Here is a 21,042-nt window from a genome sequence, read left to right on the forward strand (position 1 = left end):
AGTATAAAAGTAAATAATTATTAAAAAAAAATTGTAAAAAAAAAAACCACAAAGTCAATATACGGTTGACTAAGAGACCATTATTAAAACCAATGCCGAACTCAGAGAACATAGCCTGCTAATACACAAGGCCAGAGTCCCACTGTTAATTCGGGCGTAGCACCAGCTGTCAGTTAGAAAATAAAATATGCAGGAGGAAAATGAACACATCTCCTTATTTCGGTCTTGTTCCGTTGAAGCCTGGTTATATGTATTATTTTGGTTGGTAAAAGATATAGCGAGTGATTAGGGATTTAATAAAAAATAAATAAAAAAATGATCTATTGGCTCTAATTAACAAAAAAGTTGAGTACCTTTCACATCAGCCCTTTCTAGGTAATAGCGTCCATTATCGCCCAGGTATGGGGTTCACTCTACATACACAGTGGTACAAAACAATAGGAGCGATGGAGTGAAGGTAGGGGCAGTAGAGAATGGCAGATTCACAGGGCAGTGACATTTCCCTCGTTCCCTTTTTTTGGATGTCTTAATAGCAATGCTGAGAGCTGATGGTTTTCCATTAACATTTTAACTTGCGCTGGAAAGAGGTCAGCTACCTGAGAGGCAAAAGCATTGCCTATAGCAGTCCTCCTGGTGGTTATATTATTTAGGTGCGCAAAAGGTGCCTTATTGTTGTTGGTGAGGCATATAATCCATGGAACCAAAGATTGTGGGATTACAAATCACACAAAGGGTTATCATACAAAGACTAACACTGCGGAAACAGAATGCAACTAAATGCCCCCAAAAAACCAAAACTGCATTCCTCGTCAACTGGCTAGTGAGGAAGGGCTTGCTTACAACGTGCAGGATGTCACATGCTTAATTTCATTACAAAGCGTAGTAAATTATGCAGATTCATCTACAAAACATTGGAGCTTTATATTTATAGAAAAACTATTTCCACATTCTTAGTATATATTCCTGTCTAAAAAAAAAAAAAAAAAAAAATGGGAGTAAAATGAACAAGTGTGTTAAACACAGTCCATGACAACCACAGTAAGAATTTTCAAGCCCTCTTATAAACCTTCTTTGGCAATGTTCCAAAAGAGGAATTTCAAAATAAATGCAAGAGATAGTTGGAATATTGAAATTTATACAAACCTACGGCTAATGTTTGGAGAACCTAAATAAGGGCAACAAAACCCCCACCACCTATTGTAACAGAACTCCCAATTGTTCAGCCAGCAAAAGGTCAGGAGCTCGATTCTAACAGGAGTCAGAGGGGTACATGGTCAACAGAGTCGGTTTTGACACTCAGAAACCTGTTCATGATAAAGATATTGCTTCCTAATCTTTTATGGCTACCAACCTTTAATTCACTGAAAGGAGTGCATTTTTTGGAATGCAAAAAGGTATCTTGCGGTTTAGAAGGAAGAAGATTCTTAAGTGCTGCCATCTCAAAAGTAAAAAAAATGGGGGCATATACCAATGCCAGCACTACATTGAAAAAATGATTCAATGGAAAGACCAATCCATTCACACCTGCCTTGTGCTTATAAGGGTACACATGTTTAACTTTCTGTTAACCCACAAAGCAGTTTATACTACTTCCTAAATGGCCCTATTTATCATTTCGCCAGCATCGCATCTACGAGTGTAATGATAGTCATTGACCTTAAAATTCAGTCCTTTGTGAAACATTATGGTTACGACAAAGTTTAGATCATCGCAAGTACATCCTGGATAAAGCATGTGTCAAATGGAGCTGATGAAACCAGAGGTTGGTGTCTTGTTTGTCTTTTTAAATATTTGTATTGGTAGGAACGAGGAGGGTGAAGTAAAAAATGGTTGACGTGCAGACATCACTGTGCCACATTGGATGTGGATTTCTTCAAGCTAAAATTGGTCCAGTTTACAGCCACTTTCTGACGTGTCTGCTTGGCAGAATCCAGACAGAACCTAGAAGGGAACAAAATGAGATAATGATGGTGTGTTGGGTTCCTCCCTTTACTTCCCTCATATAAAGCCGATGTTTAGAATACAAGAACGGCCAATATTTATTTGTTCTCGTTGCTTTTCCTCGTTGTCGTGCTGGAGTTAGGACTCATCATTCTCACCTCTTGAAATATTCAACTTCTCGATCCGTCTCATCCATTTCCGTACTGTCTACATCCTTTGGGAGGAAGACATCATCTAATAAAAGACATAATAGTACAGAATTTAAGAAATGGAAAATAGACTAATTTTTTTTTTTTTTTTTTACCAGCCCAAGACACGCACTCATAAAACACACTCGTGAGAAAAACAATATATATATATTGCAACATTATAATAGTTTTCCTAGTTCACAATAGGAAGAGACGCGCACAGACTGGTTTGAAACGATTATAGTTGAAGTGTAGGTAAAGCTAAGGAAGAAAAATAAGGAGAACCTACCAATGGATATGCTAGGTTTATCCATCTTGTTCTTGCTTTTCCTTGTTTTGCTTTTTGGTTGAGGTGAATCAGACAGAGATCCATTAGTGGAGTCTCCACCATCACCAGGAACAGTTGTCTTCTCACACCCTTCCAGCTTGTTTTTCTCTCTCTCGGACTGGAAGCTCTCAGAAATCACAGGATCTAGTCCCTGTAGCGCGTGTTCTCCTGCTTTCTCAGTTAAATGATGCAATGGCTCCTTTGGTCCAGCAGCAGGATGCTTGGCAACCATAATATTACCGCTGGCTGTCTCAGTCTTTCGTGTTTGGAGACTTTGCTTCTTTGCCCTCTTTTGGCGTCCTGTAACTGGTGGCATCTGAATGTCTTGCACGTGGCTCTCTGGAACAGTGCCAGCGTTTGTACAGTCTGTACTTTGTCCAGATTCTGCTGCTTTTGGAGACTGAACCCATATCATGCGGGACAGGTTGGGAACAGCACTAAGCCTCTTCACCACACCATTTTCAGATGATTGTGTAACCGTGTTTTCCGTGCCCCCTAAAGAGTTTGTAGTCTGACTCTTTGAACCATTAAGACTAAGAGGGGAGAGGTCAAGATCAATCTCCTGCGGATCAGAGGAACCATTAAGATGAGATAACAAGCTCTTCTGCTCCAACACTGCTGCTTTCTTAGGGAAATCATTTACATCAAGGTTCAAGTCATAGACACTAAAACTGGCACGAATAGAGTCCTTAATGGTATTCTTGATCTCCTCAAGCCGGCTGGTAAGGAAGCTGTTCACTCGCTCTAACTCCAGCTGAGGCCACTGGAGTAGCTTCTCCCCAGATGTTGGAGCAGCTGTATCCTCAACAGATGCCTTCTGTGTATCTGCTTCCTGCAGGGCTCTCTCCTGAATGATGAAATTAAATAAATCATTGACAAAAACATTAGCATATCTTAGGTTGAAGAAAATGACTAAATGTGCTTGAGTACTCTTATGGCTAGACTCTTGACATTATCCCCATTTCAAAATAAGTGAAATGTAAAATTTTTGGAAAACTAATATGTCAATCTAGTAAAGATTGTGGAGATGCGCACAATTCTCAATAAGGCTTTAGACAACCAACAGGCTAAATTAAAATGATTTATATACACCGCCCAGCCATTACATTTTGACCACTGGCGAAGTGAATAAAGGTGATAATCTTGTTATCATGATATCTGTCAGTGGGTGGGATATATTAGGCTGTAAGATGTGTTCGAAACAGGAAAAGTGGACAAGCTTAAGGATCTGAGGGACTTTGACAAGGGCCAAAGTGTGATGGCTAGATATCTGGGTCAGAGCATCTCCAAAATGGCAGCTCTTGTTGGGTGTTCCCGGTCTGCAGTGATCAGTGCCATTGATCAAAAGTGGTCAATGGAAGGAAAAGCGGTGAACCAGCAACAGGGTCATGGATGGCCAAGGCTCATTAATGCACGTGGGTTGTGGCTTGTGTGGTCAAATCCAACAGACAAGCTACTGTAGCTCAGATTCCTGAAAAAGTTAATGCTGGCTCTGGTAGAAAAGGTATCAGAATACACAGTACATCGCAGTTTGTTGCATATGGGGCTGCATAATCACAGACCAGCCAGGGTGCTGACCCTTGTTCACTACCCAAAGTGCCTACAATGGGCATCTGAGCATAAGAACCAGACCACGGAGCAATGGAAGAAGGTGGCCTGGTCTGATGAATTTTTTTTTTACATCACTGGGAAGGCCGGGTGGGTGTGCATCGCTTACCTGGAGAACGCATGGCACCAGTGTCACGTATGCTAACACCAAAAGCACTCACCGCAGGAGATCTTCGGAATAAGGAGTCACCAGGAACTCAGGATGATCCCAACAGTGAAGGAGCTGCAGTGATAGCTGAAAACGGTGGATACTGAGCTGAAGCAGCGAGGTGCAGAGGTAGTAGATATGGGAGCAGCCCAGGATCAGAGATACGATGCCGGACGACAGACGAGCCAGGGAACGGATACACAATGCGGATAGTCAGCCAAGCCAGGGTCAGGTACACGATGCGGGTAGTAAGACAAGCCAGGGGTCGGATACACGATGGTCACAGGCAGAGGTACAAAATCAGCAGGCAAAAGGGTAGTCAGGAAAATCCAATGGTCAACTAAATAGCAACAAAGCAAACTCAAGTTCAAAACGGAGAAAGACCACAACAGGGTGCCTGTGGACAGATCTGCAGGGTTTTTGAATCTGGCGCCACAGAAAGCCACGCCCCCAACAGAGCGTCAGGGGCGTGTCCTAAGACGTCCTTCTGACTCACGACTCCAGCCGTGAGAATTGGCTGCGCCCCCAGTGGAGACCGGCGAACCGGTAAGTAGACCTCTCTGGGGATTCCTTAGGCAGCGAGCAGTTTTCACTCTGATCGCTGCCGAATCCCCAGATCTGCCTTCCCGCTTCCTGCACCGGCGATCGGGTTGCAAATCGCCAGTGCAGGGAGATCGGGAACTCCGGACCCCCCCGCACTTACGTGCCGACGTCCGCCCGCCGGAGACGGAGCCCGGGCTCTCCAGCTTGGGTCTTCGTGACCCGCGAGCGGATCGCCGCACACAAGGACCCGGGACCGCGACGGGTCCCGGCACCGGACCCGGGACCGCGACGGGTCCCGGCACTGGACCCGCGACGGGTCCCGGCACCGGACCCGGGACCGCGACGGGTCCCGGCACCGCGACGGGTCCCGGCACCGCGACATTACCCCCTCCTCGAAGGCCGGCCGATGGCCGCAACGTCCCAGGCTTGGTGGGATATTTGAGGTGAAACGACCGGAGCAACGCAGGGGCATGTACATCAGTGGATTTAACCCAGGACCTCTCTTCTGGACCATACCCCTTCCAGTGAACCAAATAAAATACAGAATTTCTGACTTTCTTGGAATCCAGTATAGATTGGACCTCGTATTCAACATGAGAATCAATTATAAGCGAACTAGGGCGAGGAATAAATCTGGTAAAACGGTTGCAGGTGAGGGGCTTAAGTAGAGACACATGAAAAACGCGAGGTATTCTAAGGGAGAAAGGAAGATTAAGTTCATAGGCTACCGGGTTAATTTTGCGCAGAATTCGAAAAGGACCAATGTAACGTGGGGCAAGTTTCATGGAGGGAACTTTAAGCTTAATATTTCTTGTGGATAACCACACACGATCATTAGGCATATAAGACGGGCCCAACCGACGACGACGATCAGAATGCTGTTTATATTTGAGGGCCGCTGTGGATAAGGCACGACGGACTTTGTCCCATACGGAAGGTAATGGTTTGACATAAGAATCTACCGCTGGGACCTGGGAATCCTTGAATGAATCGGGCAAAGAGGAGGGATGGTAACCATAATTACAAAAAAACGGAGTAAGTAATGATGATTCATGAACAGTATTATTTCTAGTGAATTCGGCCCAGGGCAGAAGTTGGGTCCAATTGTCCTGATATTCGTTGATAAATAAACGTAAAAATTGTTCTAGAGTCTGGTTCGTTCTTTCAGAAATGCCATTGGTCTGGGGGTGATATGCTGAGGAATAGGCTAGGGATATCCCTAACGAGGAGCAAAAGGTTTTCCAGAACAATGCCGTAAATTGCACCCCCCTATCAGAAACTATTTGCATAGGAATACCATGTAGACGAACCACGTTATCAACAAAAATAGGGACCAAATCGGGAGCCGAAGGTAATTTAGGGAGAGGAACAAAGTGCGCCATTTTAGAAAAACGATCAACTACAACCCATATAACCGTATTCCCTTCGGAGGGAGGGAGGTCAACGATAAAATCCATGGCTAAATGGGTCCAAGGACGAGAGGGAAGCGGTAAAGGTAGAAGCAACCCGGGAGGTTTAGAATGAGATGCTTTAGCTGTGGCACATGGGTGACAAGAAGCAACATAATCGACACAATCCGACTTTATCTCAGGCCACCAAAACTGTCTACCTATAATTTCCAGCGTACGCCGAGCACTAGGGTGACCTGCCGGGAGAGCCGAATGCGCCCAGGACAAAACCTTACGTCGTTCTGAAGCCGGAACAAACAGAGAACCTATAGGCCATTTACTATGGACGGGTACCTTGGTTTGCGCTTTAAGAATACGTACAGTCTGTTATGACGAAGGCGCTGAAGAACAACCCGAACATGGGTACGGTGTGATTGAAGATCTGGCGAGTGAATCAGAATGTCGTCCAGGTAGACAATGACGAATTGGAGAGAAATATCACGAAATATATCATTGATGAATTCTTGAAACACAGCCGGAGCGTTACAGAGTCCGAAGGGCATGACCGTATACTCGTAGTGTCCCATTCTAGTATTGAAGGCAGTTTTCCACTCGTCACCTTCTCGTATACGTATTAAGTTATATGCCCCACGAAGGTCTAGTTTCGTAAAAACAGTAGAACCACTTAAGCGGTCAAAAAGTTCTGGAATGAGGGGAAGCGGATATTTGTTTTTAATAGTTATACGATTCAGACCCCTATAGTCAATGCATGGCCGTAATCCTCCATCCTTTTTAGTAATGAAAAAAAAACCCGCTCCGGCAGGGGAGGTAGATTTACGTATGAACCCCCTATTCAAATTGTCCTTAATATAGTCTTCTAATGCCTGTGACTCAGGTAAAGACAAGGCGTAGGTACGACCCCGTGGGGGCATAGTGCCCGGCAGTAATTCAATAGGACAATCATACAGTCTGTGAGGAGGCAAGACTTCGGCCTGTTTTTTATCAAACACATCTTGGTAATCCTGATAAGCCCAAGGCACCGCTGTAGCTGATATAGACCGAATGGAGGTTGTCTTGGAAATAGCTCTGGAAAAACATTGGGTAGAACATTTCTGGTCCCATCTCAGGATATCCCCGGAACACCAGTTAATTGAGGGATTGTGAAGCCGGAGCCAAGGAAGGCCTAAAATAACTGGACATGCAGGAGACGAAATAACATGAAACGATATGGTTTCGTGATGAAACAACCCCACGGAGAGCAGTATCGTAGAAGTTTGTTGTGTAATGAACGAAGGTTGTAATGGTCGACCATCAATGGCAGAGATGGCGATAGGTGGAAATACCTCGACAAGTGGAATTTTATGAAATAGAGCAAAATTATGATCAATAAAGGAACCAGCAGCCCCAGAGTCCAACATAGCTGATGAAGAAATCTTCATCCCACCCCATTCCAGGAACACAGGAACATGAAAACAATCTTTAAATTTAGGGGCTGAAACGTGCTCACCCAGACCAGGCCCCTTTACTTGGACTGGGCACTGTAGTTTCCCGGCTTGTTGGGGCAGGTTCGAACAAAATGACCTTTCTTGCCACAATATAGACACAACCCTTCTGCCCGACGACGATTCTTCTCCGTATAAGACAATTTAGTAGCTCCCAACTGCATTGGCTCTTCTGGAGGTAAAACAGGTGACAAAGGTCTGGGGGGTGGGCTGGAGGGTAGCTGATGACAGGATCTGTATTCCAATCTTTTAACTCTTTGCGATTGTCTCTCACGAATGCGACTATCCAACCTCAGAGCCAAAGAAACAAAATCTTCTAGGTCATCAGGTAACTCTCTAGTAGACAGTTCATCCTTAAGACGTTCAGATAGCCCGTCATAAAATGCTGCGATTAAAGCCTCATCCGACCAATTCACCTCTGCAGCCAAAGTCTTGAATTCAATTGCGTATTCCGCTACAGAGTGGGAGCCTTGAGAAGAGTGTAGTAATGACAACGAAGCTGTAGCTGCTTTTCCAGGAACATCAAAGGTTCTACGAAATGCAGAGATGAACGATTCACTGTTATAAACTTTAGGAGAGTCTTTTTCCCATAACGGCGAAGCCCATGCCAAGGCTTTACCCGACAGCAATGAAATGATATATCCCACTTTCGCTTTTTCAGAGGCAAACATATGCGGGGTGAGTTCAAACTGAATCGAACATTGATTTAAGAATCCACGGCATGATTCTGGTTCACCGCTGTATCTGTTCGGAGACGGCAATTTGAGAGGAACTGTAGCTAGAGAAGACCCCGGCACCATGGCTGGGGAGGCTGTGTCTGAGGCTGAAGATAAGACAGAACCACCGGATGCCGGGTCAGACCTGACAACCAGTACCTGCAGAGCTCTGGCCATATGATCCAGAGTATCTTGCATGTTCTTAAATCTTGCTTCATGGGATTCCAAAGTTTGACTATGGGACGACAGCACCTTGCTAAGCTCAGAGGGATCCATGACCCTGTTGTAATGTCACGTATGCTAACACCAAAAGCACTCACCGCAGGAGATCTTCGGAATAAGGAGTCACCAGGAACTCAGGATGATCCCAACAGTGAAGGAGCTGCAGTGATAGCTGAAAACGGTGGATACTGAGCTGAAGCAGCGAGGTGCAGAGGTAGTAGATATGGGAGCAGCCCAGGATCAGAGATACGATGCCGGACGACAGACGAGCCAGGGAACGGATACACAATGCGGATAGTCAGCCAAGCCAGGGTCAGGTACACGATGCGGGTAGTAAGACAAGCCAGGGGTCGGATACACGATGGTCACAGGCAGAGGTACAAAATCAGCAGGCAAAAGGGTAGTCAGGAAAATCCAATGGTCAACTAAATAGCAACAAAGCAAACTCAAGTTCAAAACGGAGAAAGACCACAACAGGGTGCCTGTGGACAGATCTGCAGGGTTTTTGAATCTGGCGCCACAGAAAGCCACGCCCCCAACAGAGCGTCAGGGGCGTGTCCTAAGACGTCCTTCTGACTCACGACTCCAGCCGTGAGAATTGGCTGCGCCCCCAGTGGAGACCGGCGAACCGGTAAGTAGACCTCTCTGGGGATTCCTTAGGCAGCGAGCAGTTTTCACTCTGATCGCTGCCGAATCCCCAGATCTGCCTTCCCGCTTCCTGCACCGGCGATCGGGTTGCAAATCGCCAGTGCAGGGAGATCGGGAACTCCGGACCCCCCCGCACTTACGTGCCGACGTCCGCCCGCCGGAGACGGAGCCCGGGCTCTCCAGCTTGGGTCTTCGTGACCCGCGAGCGGATCGCCGCACACAAGGACCCGGGACCGCGACGGGTCCCGGCACCGGACCCGGGACCGCGACGGGTCCCGGCACCGGACCCGGGACCGCGACGGGTCCCGGCACCGGACCCGGGACCGCGACGGGTCCCGGCACCGGACCCGGGACCGCGACGGGTCCCGGCACCGGACCCGGGACCGCGACGGGTCCCGGCACCGCGACGGGTCCCGGCACCGCGACAACCAGGATGCACTATGGGAAGAAGGCAAGCCGGCGGAGGCAGCGTGATGCTTTGGGCAATGTTCTGCTGGGAAACCTTGCCATTTTTGTAGATGTTACTTTGACGCATACCGTTTACCTAAGCACTGGTGCAGACCATGTACACCCTTTCATGGACACCCATGGTTTTTTTCAGCAGGATAATACACCCTGCCACAAAGCAAAATGGTTCAGGAATAGTTTGAGGAACACAACAACAGGTTCCCCAGATCTCATTTCAATCGAGCATCCGTGGGATGTGCTGGACAAACACTTTTGTTCCATGCAGGCCCCACCTCACAACTTACAGGACTTAAAGGATCTGCTGCCAACATCTTGGTGCCAGATACCACAGCACACCTTCAGAGGTCTAGTGGAGTCCAGGCCTCGACAGGTCAGGGCTGTTTGGTGGCAAAAGGGGGACCTACACAGTATTAGGCAGGTGGTCATAATGGTTATGGCTGATCAGTGTATATAAGCCGCACTGTTGCTCAATATCTGCAACACTCCTAGACACAGAGCTGCTATCGGTGCAGCAATAAATGGCAAACAAGGATCTGTGTGGTTTGGGCTCAACACAGAGACTGCCCTCTCCATACTGTACATATGTTCTGTGTCTGTATGTCTGTCTCCAACTCAATCACACAGTTGTGCAATTTTCCATTAACTACTACTACTTGGTATCTTGTGGTGCATGCAATTAACATTCTGCTGTTGTGATCATTTGTATTATACACTACTGCAGTTCTGAATTCGACTTCATGCCTTATCTTATCAATGTAAGCTTAATATCGCTGACCTTCCTGTAACCAGCCTGCCACAATTACAGCAACAAAAGCAACTAGAAGGACGATAAATCAATAGTCTTTAACTGTTTAACCAGATCAGATAAGCAGGCTGATAATATAATGGTGTGCACCTGGTCACAGCCTTAATCCTGTGTATAAATCCATTTCCATTGTACAGAAACGTAAAATACATTTCTAGGTTTTAGGCATAACTATACCCGAAGCTTATAAAGATGCAAACATCAGACTTCATTTACATCCAAGAAAAGACCAAGGCCGTAAACAATATGTTTCTGGACAAAGTCTTGCACTGACTCTTAAGTTTCACTTGGTGTTAATGCCTGAATACATTACAGAAATTCTAAAACTATCGCCGGACTGTTACCCTCCTGATCAACCATTGTCTGATGTATATAAGCCAATGAACTTTGCCACATTTAGTCCTCGTCTTGGCATGTTTTGGGCCAAACATTTTTTAGAAAGTAAGAATTCTCACCTTAATAAGCCACCTTCAGTGTTAACCACAGAATAGAAACCACTAGCAATTCCTCTTCACCATGTTCTTTTTATCATACCATTTGATAAACAATCCCACTCCTGATAAGATAACAAGAAGCACATGCAGAATACACAGCTTCTCTCAAGAATTCATTAAACTGAAAGATACAGGATTCCACCTTTAATGACAAAGTACAAAACTATTTGATTTTGGTAACTTTTTCAGGATCTTTGGGTGTAATTTGCAGAATAATTTGTTTGCAATAACTTTAAACCTTGTTTATCATATCCAACACTCAAACAAGGTGGGCTTGTCACTCTTGTGGTCTATGTTTCAATATGCTTACTTCCTCGTTTTACTTGCTCACCTTTTTCTTCAGCTTGTGCCGTGCCCTCTTGGCTGCCTTGCTGCTGCTGGTAGTTTTGTGTTCGGTGCTGTTAATGAAGTCCAGGAGCTCATCTACGTCTCGGTGGTCCACAGCTTGTTCACCAGGGGAGTGCTGTTTCTGCGGAAGCTCTTCTTTTCGTTTGGTAAGTCGGGAACGAAGCTTTTCTCGCATCTCTGGGTAATTCCGGCTCGTAGGGGCTGGAGGTGGCTGGAGAAATAATGACATACCGTGACTATTTAAAGACCAGTCTTATTAATCAAACCCTACCCAATGAATATTATACATATAGAATGTACAAAAACATTTTATTTTTTTTTAAATTGAAGAACCCCACCATTAAAATATTAACACAAATACCGACAATCTGTTTTATTTCTATTTCCACTTATTGTAACAAGATTCAAACAAGTTTGCAGTTATCTCATGTATTGAAAAAGCTGATCTTGAGAACCGGTATAAGGCATGGTTCACTATCTAAACTAAACTGGCAAAAGGTAAGATGACAGTGAACTCTGAACTTTGCTTAAAAACCAAGTTCACTCATCATTGCTGTAGGTAGTACATTATATAAAATTAAGCAAATTCATGCAGATTGCTCAGCCTTAGAACACAACAGAATTATTCGCCAACTGAAACCTAGTCAAACTTAAGTTACTTTCCACCTAAGCGTGCTTAAGTTTTTTTGGAACTATTTAAGTCTCATTCAATATATATACACATCACATATATAACTCTACGGCTGCTATTGCTGCATCTGGAAAGTCCCTTACTGTCACATACCTGCAGAGCTGTTAAATCTCGTTCTTCTGGTAAATGCGGAGCGAGGCCCAGCCAAGTCATGCTGGTAACTCACAGCATACCAGATATAGTTTTGCTTGCTGGAAACACGTGCCGTGCTCCATCACATCGCCTCAATGTCGGCTTCCCTCTCCCATAGAGTTATGCAGTTATTGGCAGGTCTCACCGTGTTATGCCCGAAGAACTCGCAGTAGCAACAGTCACAGAACTTGCCGTCCCTCTGGTTGGTGGAAGAGGAGGTGCATGAGCTTCGCTCCGAACTGCTGTCTTCATCTTCCCCGAGCCCCTCATCTGCTTCACACGACTGCAAGGCTGGGCAGCTCGAGACACCAGAAAACCTGTGTCCTCTACACGCTGCATCTCTGATAAGAACAAATGTGCCAACATCACAACTTTAACCACTTAAAGATAGAGCTGGTTTTTTTTATCTTTGTACCTTTTTGCCCCAATGTTTATATGTTTTGTTTGTTTTGAAGTTATAGGGCAATAAGTACAAGTAGCATAACCATTTTATTCAAATCTGGTGGCCCTGCGCCCATGTCCTATTTGAGACATCTTTGAAGGCGACTAAGTCAATGCACCCCATAAACCCATATGATTTTTGAAATACTCAAAATCAAAAATGATTTTTTTCAATGGTGGCATTTGATGTCAACGGTAAAACAGCCTGCATTTCCATGACGTTCGTGGCATGTCAATTGTTGTCAAGGGGTAAATCCACTGGTGGGTCCTGCTTAAAACTTTCACAGAGGTCCCTTCTTTTTAATATATCAACTGAGCTGAACAAGCCATTGTTTGAATTTAGGTAGCTGTATAGCACATTGTTAATTGTGGACTTTGGGGAAAATGTCACAATCCCTTTTGCTTCCCCTCCACCTCAGTCAGGGACAAAGCTTGAATAGCTTATTGCACTGCCTTAACTGGAGTGCTTTCTGCACATTTGATGGGGAGGTCATTAGACAGCCCCACAACATTTGCTGAGTCAGCACTGGAGTTGACTGACAGTAAGTATATCACATAGCAGGAGACATGTTTGGCCAAATACATCTCCTGCAGGGAAAGGTGTGTGTGTTCTGCAGAATCCTCCCATCTTCATGCATTTGCAAGGGGACAGCATGTAAATTTAAATTTAAAGAGCATACGATGGATGGGGTATATCTTTAAAGATACTTACTTGTTCAAGTCGGCAATAGGTGCCTAAGTTTGTGAACATGCTGGAGTTTTGTAGTATACAGAGAATACTGGTTTATTATACATCATTTAAGAATGTCATTTGAATACACTTCCCCTGCTAGGAGATATAGCCATTAAAACATACCAGCAAATTTTAGCGCAGCAGCAATACATTTATGGGCAGTATCATCCTAAGTGAAGATATAGATAAAGATGCTTAATTGGAATCTGTACATTAGACATATACTGTATAGATTTTCTTACCTGTTAGTAGTGGTCCCAAGGATGCCCCCTCCCTGAAGTATATTTCCACCATTGCAGTGCCCATTGCAAGGATGACTACAAGAGGAGAGTGGTGGTGGTGGTGGAGGAGGATTAACTTTCAAGAGAGAAGAGTTGGAGCCTGGAATGTGGGGGCCTCGAGGAGCCCCAGCAGTTTTAAAAGCTGTATGAGGTGAAAGGCTTGTTGTTGAGAAAGAAGTAGGGGAATTGGCAGGAGAGAGGTGTGAAGAGGGAGGGCTATGTGGAGAGGTTTGCTGCTGAGATGAGAGGTCCGTTGGGCTATTAGGTGGGGCGCTGGGATCGGAGTGCCGGTGGTGCTCTGAAGAGTGGTATGCCTCCCCTGCAAAAGAAGGATTTGTGTCAATACACGGTCACCCAGGACATTACTACATGAAACACTACCCTTACACATGTGAAACATGAAGCCATCACATGCACACAATTCTCTGTCAAATAACCTGTAGTTTCAAGCATGAGCCTTCACGATATAATCTGCTCACTAAATGGAGAGCTGTTAGGAGAGTTTGCAAAAAAGAGTTATGCTTTCAACTCATTGACTTCAGCTTGGCTGGCCCTATATAATGCATACTTTCCCCTGTGAAATGTCTTCAGTCTCCGTTATATTTATGGTGAAGTAGGGGATTGGAAAAACTTTCCTGAAAACTCTCCAGCCAACTCTCGGTTTAGTCAATAGACACTTATGGTGCAGGATTTCTCATGTGAGAAAATCCAGATATGGTAAAATACCAGAAGTAAAATGCTGACCTGTGCTTACACATCAATATTAAAAATGTGTTGTTCAAGGTGAAGAATTCACAATTAACAGGGTGGCAGCCCTACAAACTTTGTAGCGTACAAAAATCATAGTAGGTAAGCATGTACATTGGCAAGTAAACCAAAATCTTCATTTTAACTAGATGGCTAAACATGATACCACGGTGTGAGTGGTGACAACTACTGTTCACCATGTTGCTCAAATATCCTGGCAAGCTCTGTGAGCTACATACAAATTTTAAGACACACACTTCTTATATATATATTTATATATTACACACACATCACATCTGTGTTAACTTTTTTGTGTGGAGAAGTCACCGCACACAGCAATGGATGCTATTGCCAAAAAAAACCAAATCTTTTAGTACACATAATAAAGTCACAGGTCTCATTACATCATAATATAGTTGTCCTACCCACCTGGTGAAGTTGGCCTATGACACATGGCTTTAAACTGCTTTGGAGACTTGCAAAAGTTGAGTGAGGTAGGGAGCGTCCCTGTGCTGGCCCCTGATGGACTATAAGGGCAGGCCTTCAGTCCAGAGACTTTAGGAGTTTTGCTGACACGCTCTGATGATGCTGGAAGACCACTGCCCTTATCGCCTGGAAAACAGGACAAGTGGTTAGAGGCATATATTTCACATAATTGCACATAAATTGAATAGCCTCCAGCAGAAGTGTAGAGGCTAACATAGAAAATGACTTTAAAAATGCATGGGGTAAGAATATTGTTATCCTGGGTCTGAGACCGATTAAGGATTGTCTTAAAAGCAGACTATATGAGCCGAATGACGGCAGAGGAGAACCAAATTCTGTTTCAAGGTCTCTGATAAGGGCCATGTGCACACCCCAACCAACCAACCTACAACCATAGGACCTTGAACAATGACATTATCCTTAGGCAAAATAAATAAATGCAATAATCAGAATTTGACTAGTCAACACAGATACTAGAATGCAAACACATCTGCTATATTTATATACTGGCACTTATAGCGGATAAACATCAGCATTCAATCAGTATAGTATTCTCCGCAGCAAAACAGGGTATCTTGGTCACAACTTGTCACCATACGCCCACTTCCTTTAAATCAGTGATAAGCATTATGACAACATAAATCCACAGCAGCTCATCGTCAAAAGTTATGTATGCTTGTATGTTATGTATTGAAACCCCCTGGAGCAGTGTATCAGACACAACCCCTCAGTGGCTGCATCGGACTACCAGTCCGGTCACTTGTGTCCAATCTCATTCCAGGACTATGTAGGTCCCAGAATTAAACAGCCATTCTATCCCAGACTGTGCACGTAAGTTTGTGGAGCGGCTAGTATGGTCCAGTGGCAGCACATAGTCTGCTTCATATCTTAGCATATTTATTAGAATATTAAGAATTCTAGAACAAACACTTTATCCCTCATTTAAATTACTCCGCTCACTTACCTGGAGATCCTCCTAGATTCCCGTTTGAGTGTTGCGAGTTCCAGAGCCCAGATAGCTTGTGTGCAGAGAGGAAGGAGCTGGGGTCCCAGTCCCCAGACTTCCCATGGCAGGAGGAGGAAGAGGACGAGGATGAAGATGTGGAAGAAGAAGAGGAGGATGAGGAGGAGGAAGAAGAAGATGATGATGAGGATGATGTAGAAGAGTGTGAACCTATGCCACAAGACTGGGACTTACAGGATGTGTGAGACAAAGACACCTGCCGCAAAACAAGGGAGCAGAGGTATTTGTTACTTAAATAACATTTTATCACAATAAAATAAATTACAAAAAAAAAAAAGTTGAATAAGCAAAGATCCACAGCACAATCAGTGTGAAACAATAAACAAACACATTATACTACAAAGCTGGATTTGCACCAATTATAGATGTTGCCCCTGATCCCACTATACATTTTCCCATTGTACCCCCAACAGTAAAGCCAATATTGAGAATATATCTCTGCTAATGACAGTGAGGCATGCCCCTCCAACCCCACAGATTTGTTGTGTACAATGCCTGCTTTGAAATCCTTGCTCACAGTGCCTGTAAACCTTACAAGGGCTGCACAACTCTACCCTGGTCAAGGGGTCAACCAATATCCAACCTCAGTCAGGAGGGGTTTCTTCTTACTAGTTGGGACGTTGGAAAAATACTTCCAGCTTCCCTTGTCACTATTATTTACCCACACAGGTACAACTGTGGCTGGCTAAAGGTCGTGGGAACTGTGGCCAACATAACATATATGGGTCTGGTCTTGACACTGCCTATTATATAATATTCTTCTAAATTCAACTGGTAGAAATCCCTAGTTCCCACGTCTCATTTGGTATTAAGCAAATTATTAATAAATACAATCTAGAATGCTTTGATTTTATAGTTAAAGCTGTTAAATCATGAAAGAAAAACAGGCATGATAGCTGGCTGGTGGAACACAACATTGCGACCTACATCACATAAGGTGAGGATGGGCAAAGACTGCTAATTCCTAAAGAAGGAAAAAAAGTCCATGAAAGACACAGAAGAATGAACAAAAGTTTGAGACGTACATACTGGAATGCCAAATTATGGCTAAAAAGACACGGACAAATGCAACAAACCACAAAGAAACATACAAGAAGCGACTATGGAATGTAAGAAGAACAAGCTGAAGGTCCAGACGGAGATGCATAGTGGAGTGAAAGTAAGCATGGGCAGCAGGATGCCATAGAGGGCAACAAGTTATAAAATGTCAAACGTTCTACATGTTAAGAGTGGGCCAAATTCAGCAACAATCCACAGGGAAGATATATTTACTAGAGAAAAAGAAAAAAAAATAAAAATCAGTGTGAGACTTACCGACAGTGGTTGCTCCGGGAGAACTCGCCTTTCCTCCTCCTCCACACTCTTCCGACAGCTCTGGCAGATCCACAGAGGCATCTCTCCCAGCAGGTTCTGTGCCAGAGCAGGCATAAAGGAGGCCGGGATTTCATCCAATGGAGACGGCAGCCCATTGTAGGGAGGGGAAGCCACCCAGTCTTTTCTTTCCCGGTGACACAACAGGCAACATGTCTGCACAAACTGGTTTGAAGATGGCAGCACCTGGAGATGGAAAAGAGAAGTCATTTCCCTATACAGAAACCTTGAAAGAGATGCTCACAAAATGCAGGGTATATCTATACTGGATAAGTTGTACTACATACTCCACAAATGACACAAAGGCTCAACATTGTACAAGCTTGGGACAATTTTACCTACCCAACCATGCACATATACACTCTGTATATTCAACCCCAAACAGTTTCCACCTTCTCACATTATAGCTTTTTAATATATCACATAACGCAATTTTTTCAAACCGTTTTCTAGAATTTTTCCCACTCTGCATAATACATGTTTTTGCAAGGACATACAAACTGCATGTAACCTCTATCTATAGGCAATGATTTCACAATGACTTTGTTCCACCAATGGTTCCTGGGTAATGCACAGTAAAGATCCAGTTGAAACACAAATCGTAAGCCTCTTAACTCTCTAGGACTAAAAGTATTTCAACTCTTCCATCTACCTCAGTAAAAAAGAAAAACATTTCTAATGCTGGAGGAAAAAAAAATCAGAGGGGGGAGGACCCGACATTGAACATGGAAGTCGTCCCCAGCCATTCCCAGGTCAGAGAATTTTGCAGAAGAGAAATATGCTATGGAGCTCTCGCTCTTGGTTCAATGACAATTTGAGGACAATCAGGTCTGTGTACTTGTGAAGACCTCACTTTGTGCACAATCGCAAGCGATGTTTGCTGCTCGCTCTTTACCATTATGATGAATTAGCCATCTTTTTTTTTGCAAGCTAAAGGCGCAGAGAAGAAAAGCGTCAAGTAGTGGAAAGAACCGACACTTGAAAATGTAATGCATTGCAGAAGCAGTCCTTTACCCTAACACGTGGGTAAAATAAGTGATGACTAAAATGTAGTTTGACTTCAATAAGGTTTCCAGTGTTTACAAGCCATGGTCCCGGGAACAGACAAACAAATACTCTACAAGAACTCAAACAATTAGGAAGGTCATGCCACAATTCACACTGGCACGTTTTCACAATAACCCAGAATAAAGAAGGGCATTGATAAATTAGAAACGGATGACAGGCTGCAGGCAATCTCCTGTTTTTGCACCTTGATTTTGATGTTTCAATAAAGACCTCCAGATCATCCAAGGGGATGGCATAGAGGGAATGTCCCTGGTGTTAAATACTTGTGTGCAAGATGGAAGTTAATTAATTAAAGCCTCCTGCCTTTATCTCTACAGCTATAACCAAAAAAAATTAACAAAGCGAGCTTTAGCTTCTGATCTTATTCTCATCAACTGGTAGAACTTAAACCTCAGGGAAGATGTGATCTATGGCATAAGGTGACTCGACTACCATATCTAATCAATTTTCTCTTCTTAGATTCTCTTGCTTCTCCTCCCTCATAAAGGCTGCCTAAATCAGCGACCTTACCATAGAGTAGGGATAAATCAACAGTGGGCATCACCATGAAGCTCCCGAAAAAGCCTGATCTGCTTTGGATCTAACAAACTTTCCTGTATATTTATTGCAAATGGCAATATAATCCAATAGAAAGAAAGAATATAAACCCCTAGGCAAAAGTCATCAACACGGTCACCAGAAAAGCCCACTCAGCAATATTTTTTTAAAAAATAACGTTTTATGGTACAAAGTTAACTTTAAATAATGGTTATCATCCCAATATAACAGAGACAGAAAATACCATGTATTTCATGTAAGTGTCCTAATGAATTGGCAATCTATGTAAATCACGTCTCCGGCACACACTTCTGCATATACTGGCTTGTATATGGGAGAACATGTCGGTGGCATCCTTGTCCCCTCGGAGGACCAATTGGTCATTTTTTCCAGGATGCATATACATTTCACATGTTGCTGACCAGCAGTATGTGTTCTGGAAAAAATATCTGATAGGGTTGCAGCTGACTGGCCATCTAGCACACCAGGCCAATGCCTGATGGCTCTTCCCCCTCGTTTGGCAGATGCCACCTCATAGCATCTGGCTCCCGGGCCGATACACGCCACAAAAGTGTAGCATGTGGTTGAATGTATCAATCAGGCGGTAGCATCTGCATCATTTTATCAACTACTGCCCTTAGTAGCTACTTTTAATACCCTTAGTAGCTACTTTTAATATCCTGCTTGGGCAACCAATTATGGGGCAATTATGATTGCATTTAGTTTTAGGGATTGGTGCGGCAAACGATCGATCGATTCGATCTCCATGTTTCACTGGAGGCTTGCAGCATCCCCTGCGTGTCGTCAGCACAGATCAAAGAGTATGTCATAGAAATATATGCTTTGCTTCAAAATGCCAGATTAAGCCTTCCGATGATCTACAACCAACAAGTGTCCTGGATTTATACTTTTATTCCCCAGTAAATCATCTGGGCATAACGGATATTATATGTATAAAACGTGATTATGGTGCCATGCTTGAAAAGACATCTTATAACCATAGAAATTGATGCAATAATCTAAAAACAAGAACATTATGTTAGTTTTATGGGTTTTAGAACACTTTTCAAGCTGTGCTCCAGAATTATTAATTTATACTTAAGGCCAGTGTGTTTAATATAGGAACCTCACAAAACCTTACTGGGACAGAATTCAGCGAACTTTCACGCTTACAGTTCTTCTCATTCTGGCAGCCGGGTTCAGCGATAAACACATCAAGCAAACTGTCCGGGCCACTGGCACATCAGGCTACTGGCCAATCACAGCTTGGTGTAGGGACAGTTAGGTCTTCATTTATTATTATTTTGTTAAAAGCAACGATACTGGCCTTTCTAAAGTAGCAATATACCGGCATTCTAAACACTGGATATCTTTGATTATAGTTCATCTATTAGGAAAGCAGAAAGAACGCAGTTAAAAAAAACACCTAATCCGCTAGTGGATTTCCGTGTTGTTCCTGCTGTTTGAATTCCTTTATATATTAAAAGAAGAAAGGCACATGATTACCAACTCTGCCATACACCCAAACAGAACATTGTACAGCGCCACGGAATCTGATGGTGCTATATAATTCAATAAATAATACTAGTAATAACTCAATATCGGTTGTCTGCATGGGATGCATTCTGTAACGGCGGATGCTTGAAATTACACAGAAATAGCAGTTTCAGTAAAAACAATGACAGTAATGATATTGTGGATGAAGAAGAAACACATTGTAATATTTCCAGCCCAGGGAAAAGACACATCACATGCCATGCCTTTTAATCAGTGCGGATAGGCTGCATGCAGTAAACACACTTAGTAACTAAGTCACTGCATGGGATGACCCTGCTGACAACAGAAGTGCAGGAACTGTCCCACACATCGGAACCCGTGATAGGGATCGCTGCCTGTCACCTGTCACGACTGACACACGTGTAAGGCAAGCAGCGATCGCTGTGTGGAAGTGCATGCGATGCATGTGATGTGGATGATCATGTATGTGGTGCTCTTACAGGGATGTGTCGTGCGGGCGGTGGGGGAGATGTGGCGCGTTACCTGTCCGGCTTTGCCCATCTCTGCAAACCTCTCTCTCGCATCTGTCTCTGATCCATCAGAAACAAGGGAGCCTTTGCACGGCCTCTGCTGTCCCGCTACACGCTCCCGGCGGCTGCTGCCCTGCTTGTTCCGCCTTCTCGTCAT

At 44.0% G+C, this 21,042-nt stretch overlaps 1 protein-coding gene across 1 annotated transcript; it reads right to left on the reverse strand.

The window, feature by feature from the left end:
* Window positions 1–1,844: 1,844 nt before the first annotated feature.
* Window positions 1,845–21,042, reverse strand: LOC149299425 (protein FAM193B-like). The gene is made up of 12 exons (XM_089485990.1): window positions 20,899–21,042; window positions 17,197–17,439; window positions 15,823–16,078; window positions 15,176–15,193; window positions 14,802–14,990; window positions 13,587–13,944; window positions 12,316–12,511; window positions 11,323–11,558; window positions 8,403–8,418; window positions 2,419–3,304; window positions 2,100–2,175; window positions 1,845–1,941 (listed from the first exon to the last, which is right to left on the reverse strand). The coding sequence occupies exons 1-12, from the start codon at window positions 21,040–21,042 to the stop codon at window positions 1,845–1,847; spliced, it is 2,715 nt and encodes a 904-aa protein (XP_089342116.1).

The sequence above is a fragment of the Sceloporus occidentalis genome, unplaced genomic scaffold, assembly GCF_023333645.1.
Source record: "Sceloporus occidentalis isolate IW3139 unplaced genomic scaffold, rSceOcc1.0.p SCAF_28, whole genome shotgun sequence".
Lineage (NCBI taxonomy): Eukaryota > Metazoa > Chordata > Lepidosauria > Squamata > Phrynosomatidae > Sceloporus > Sceloporus occidentalis.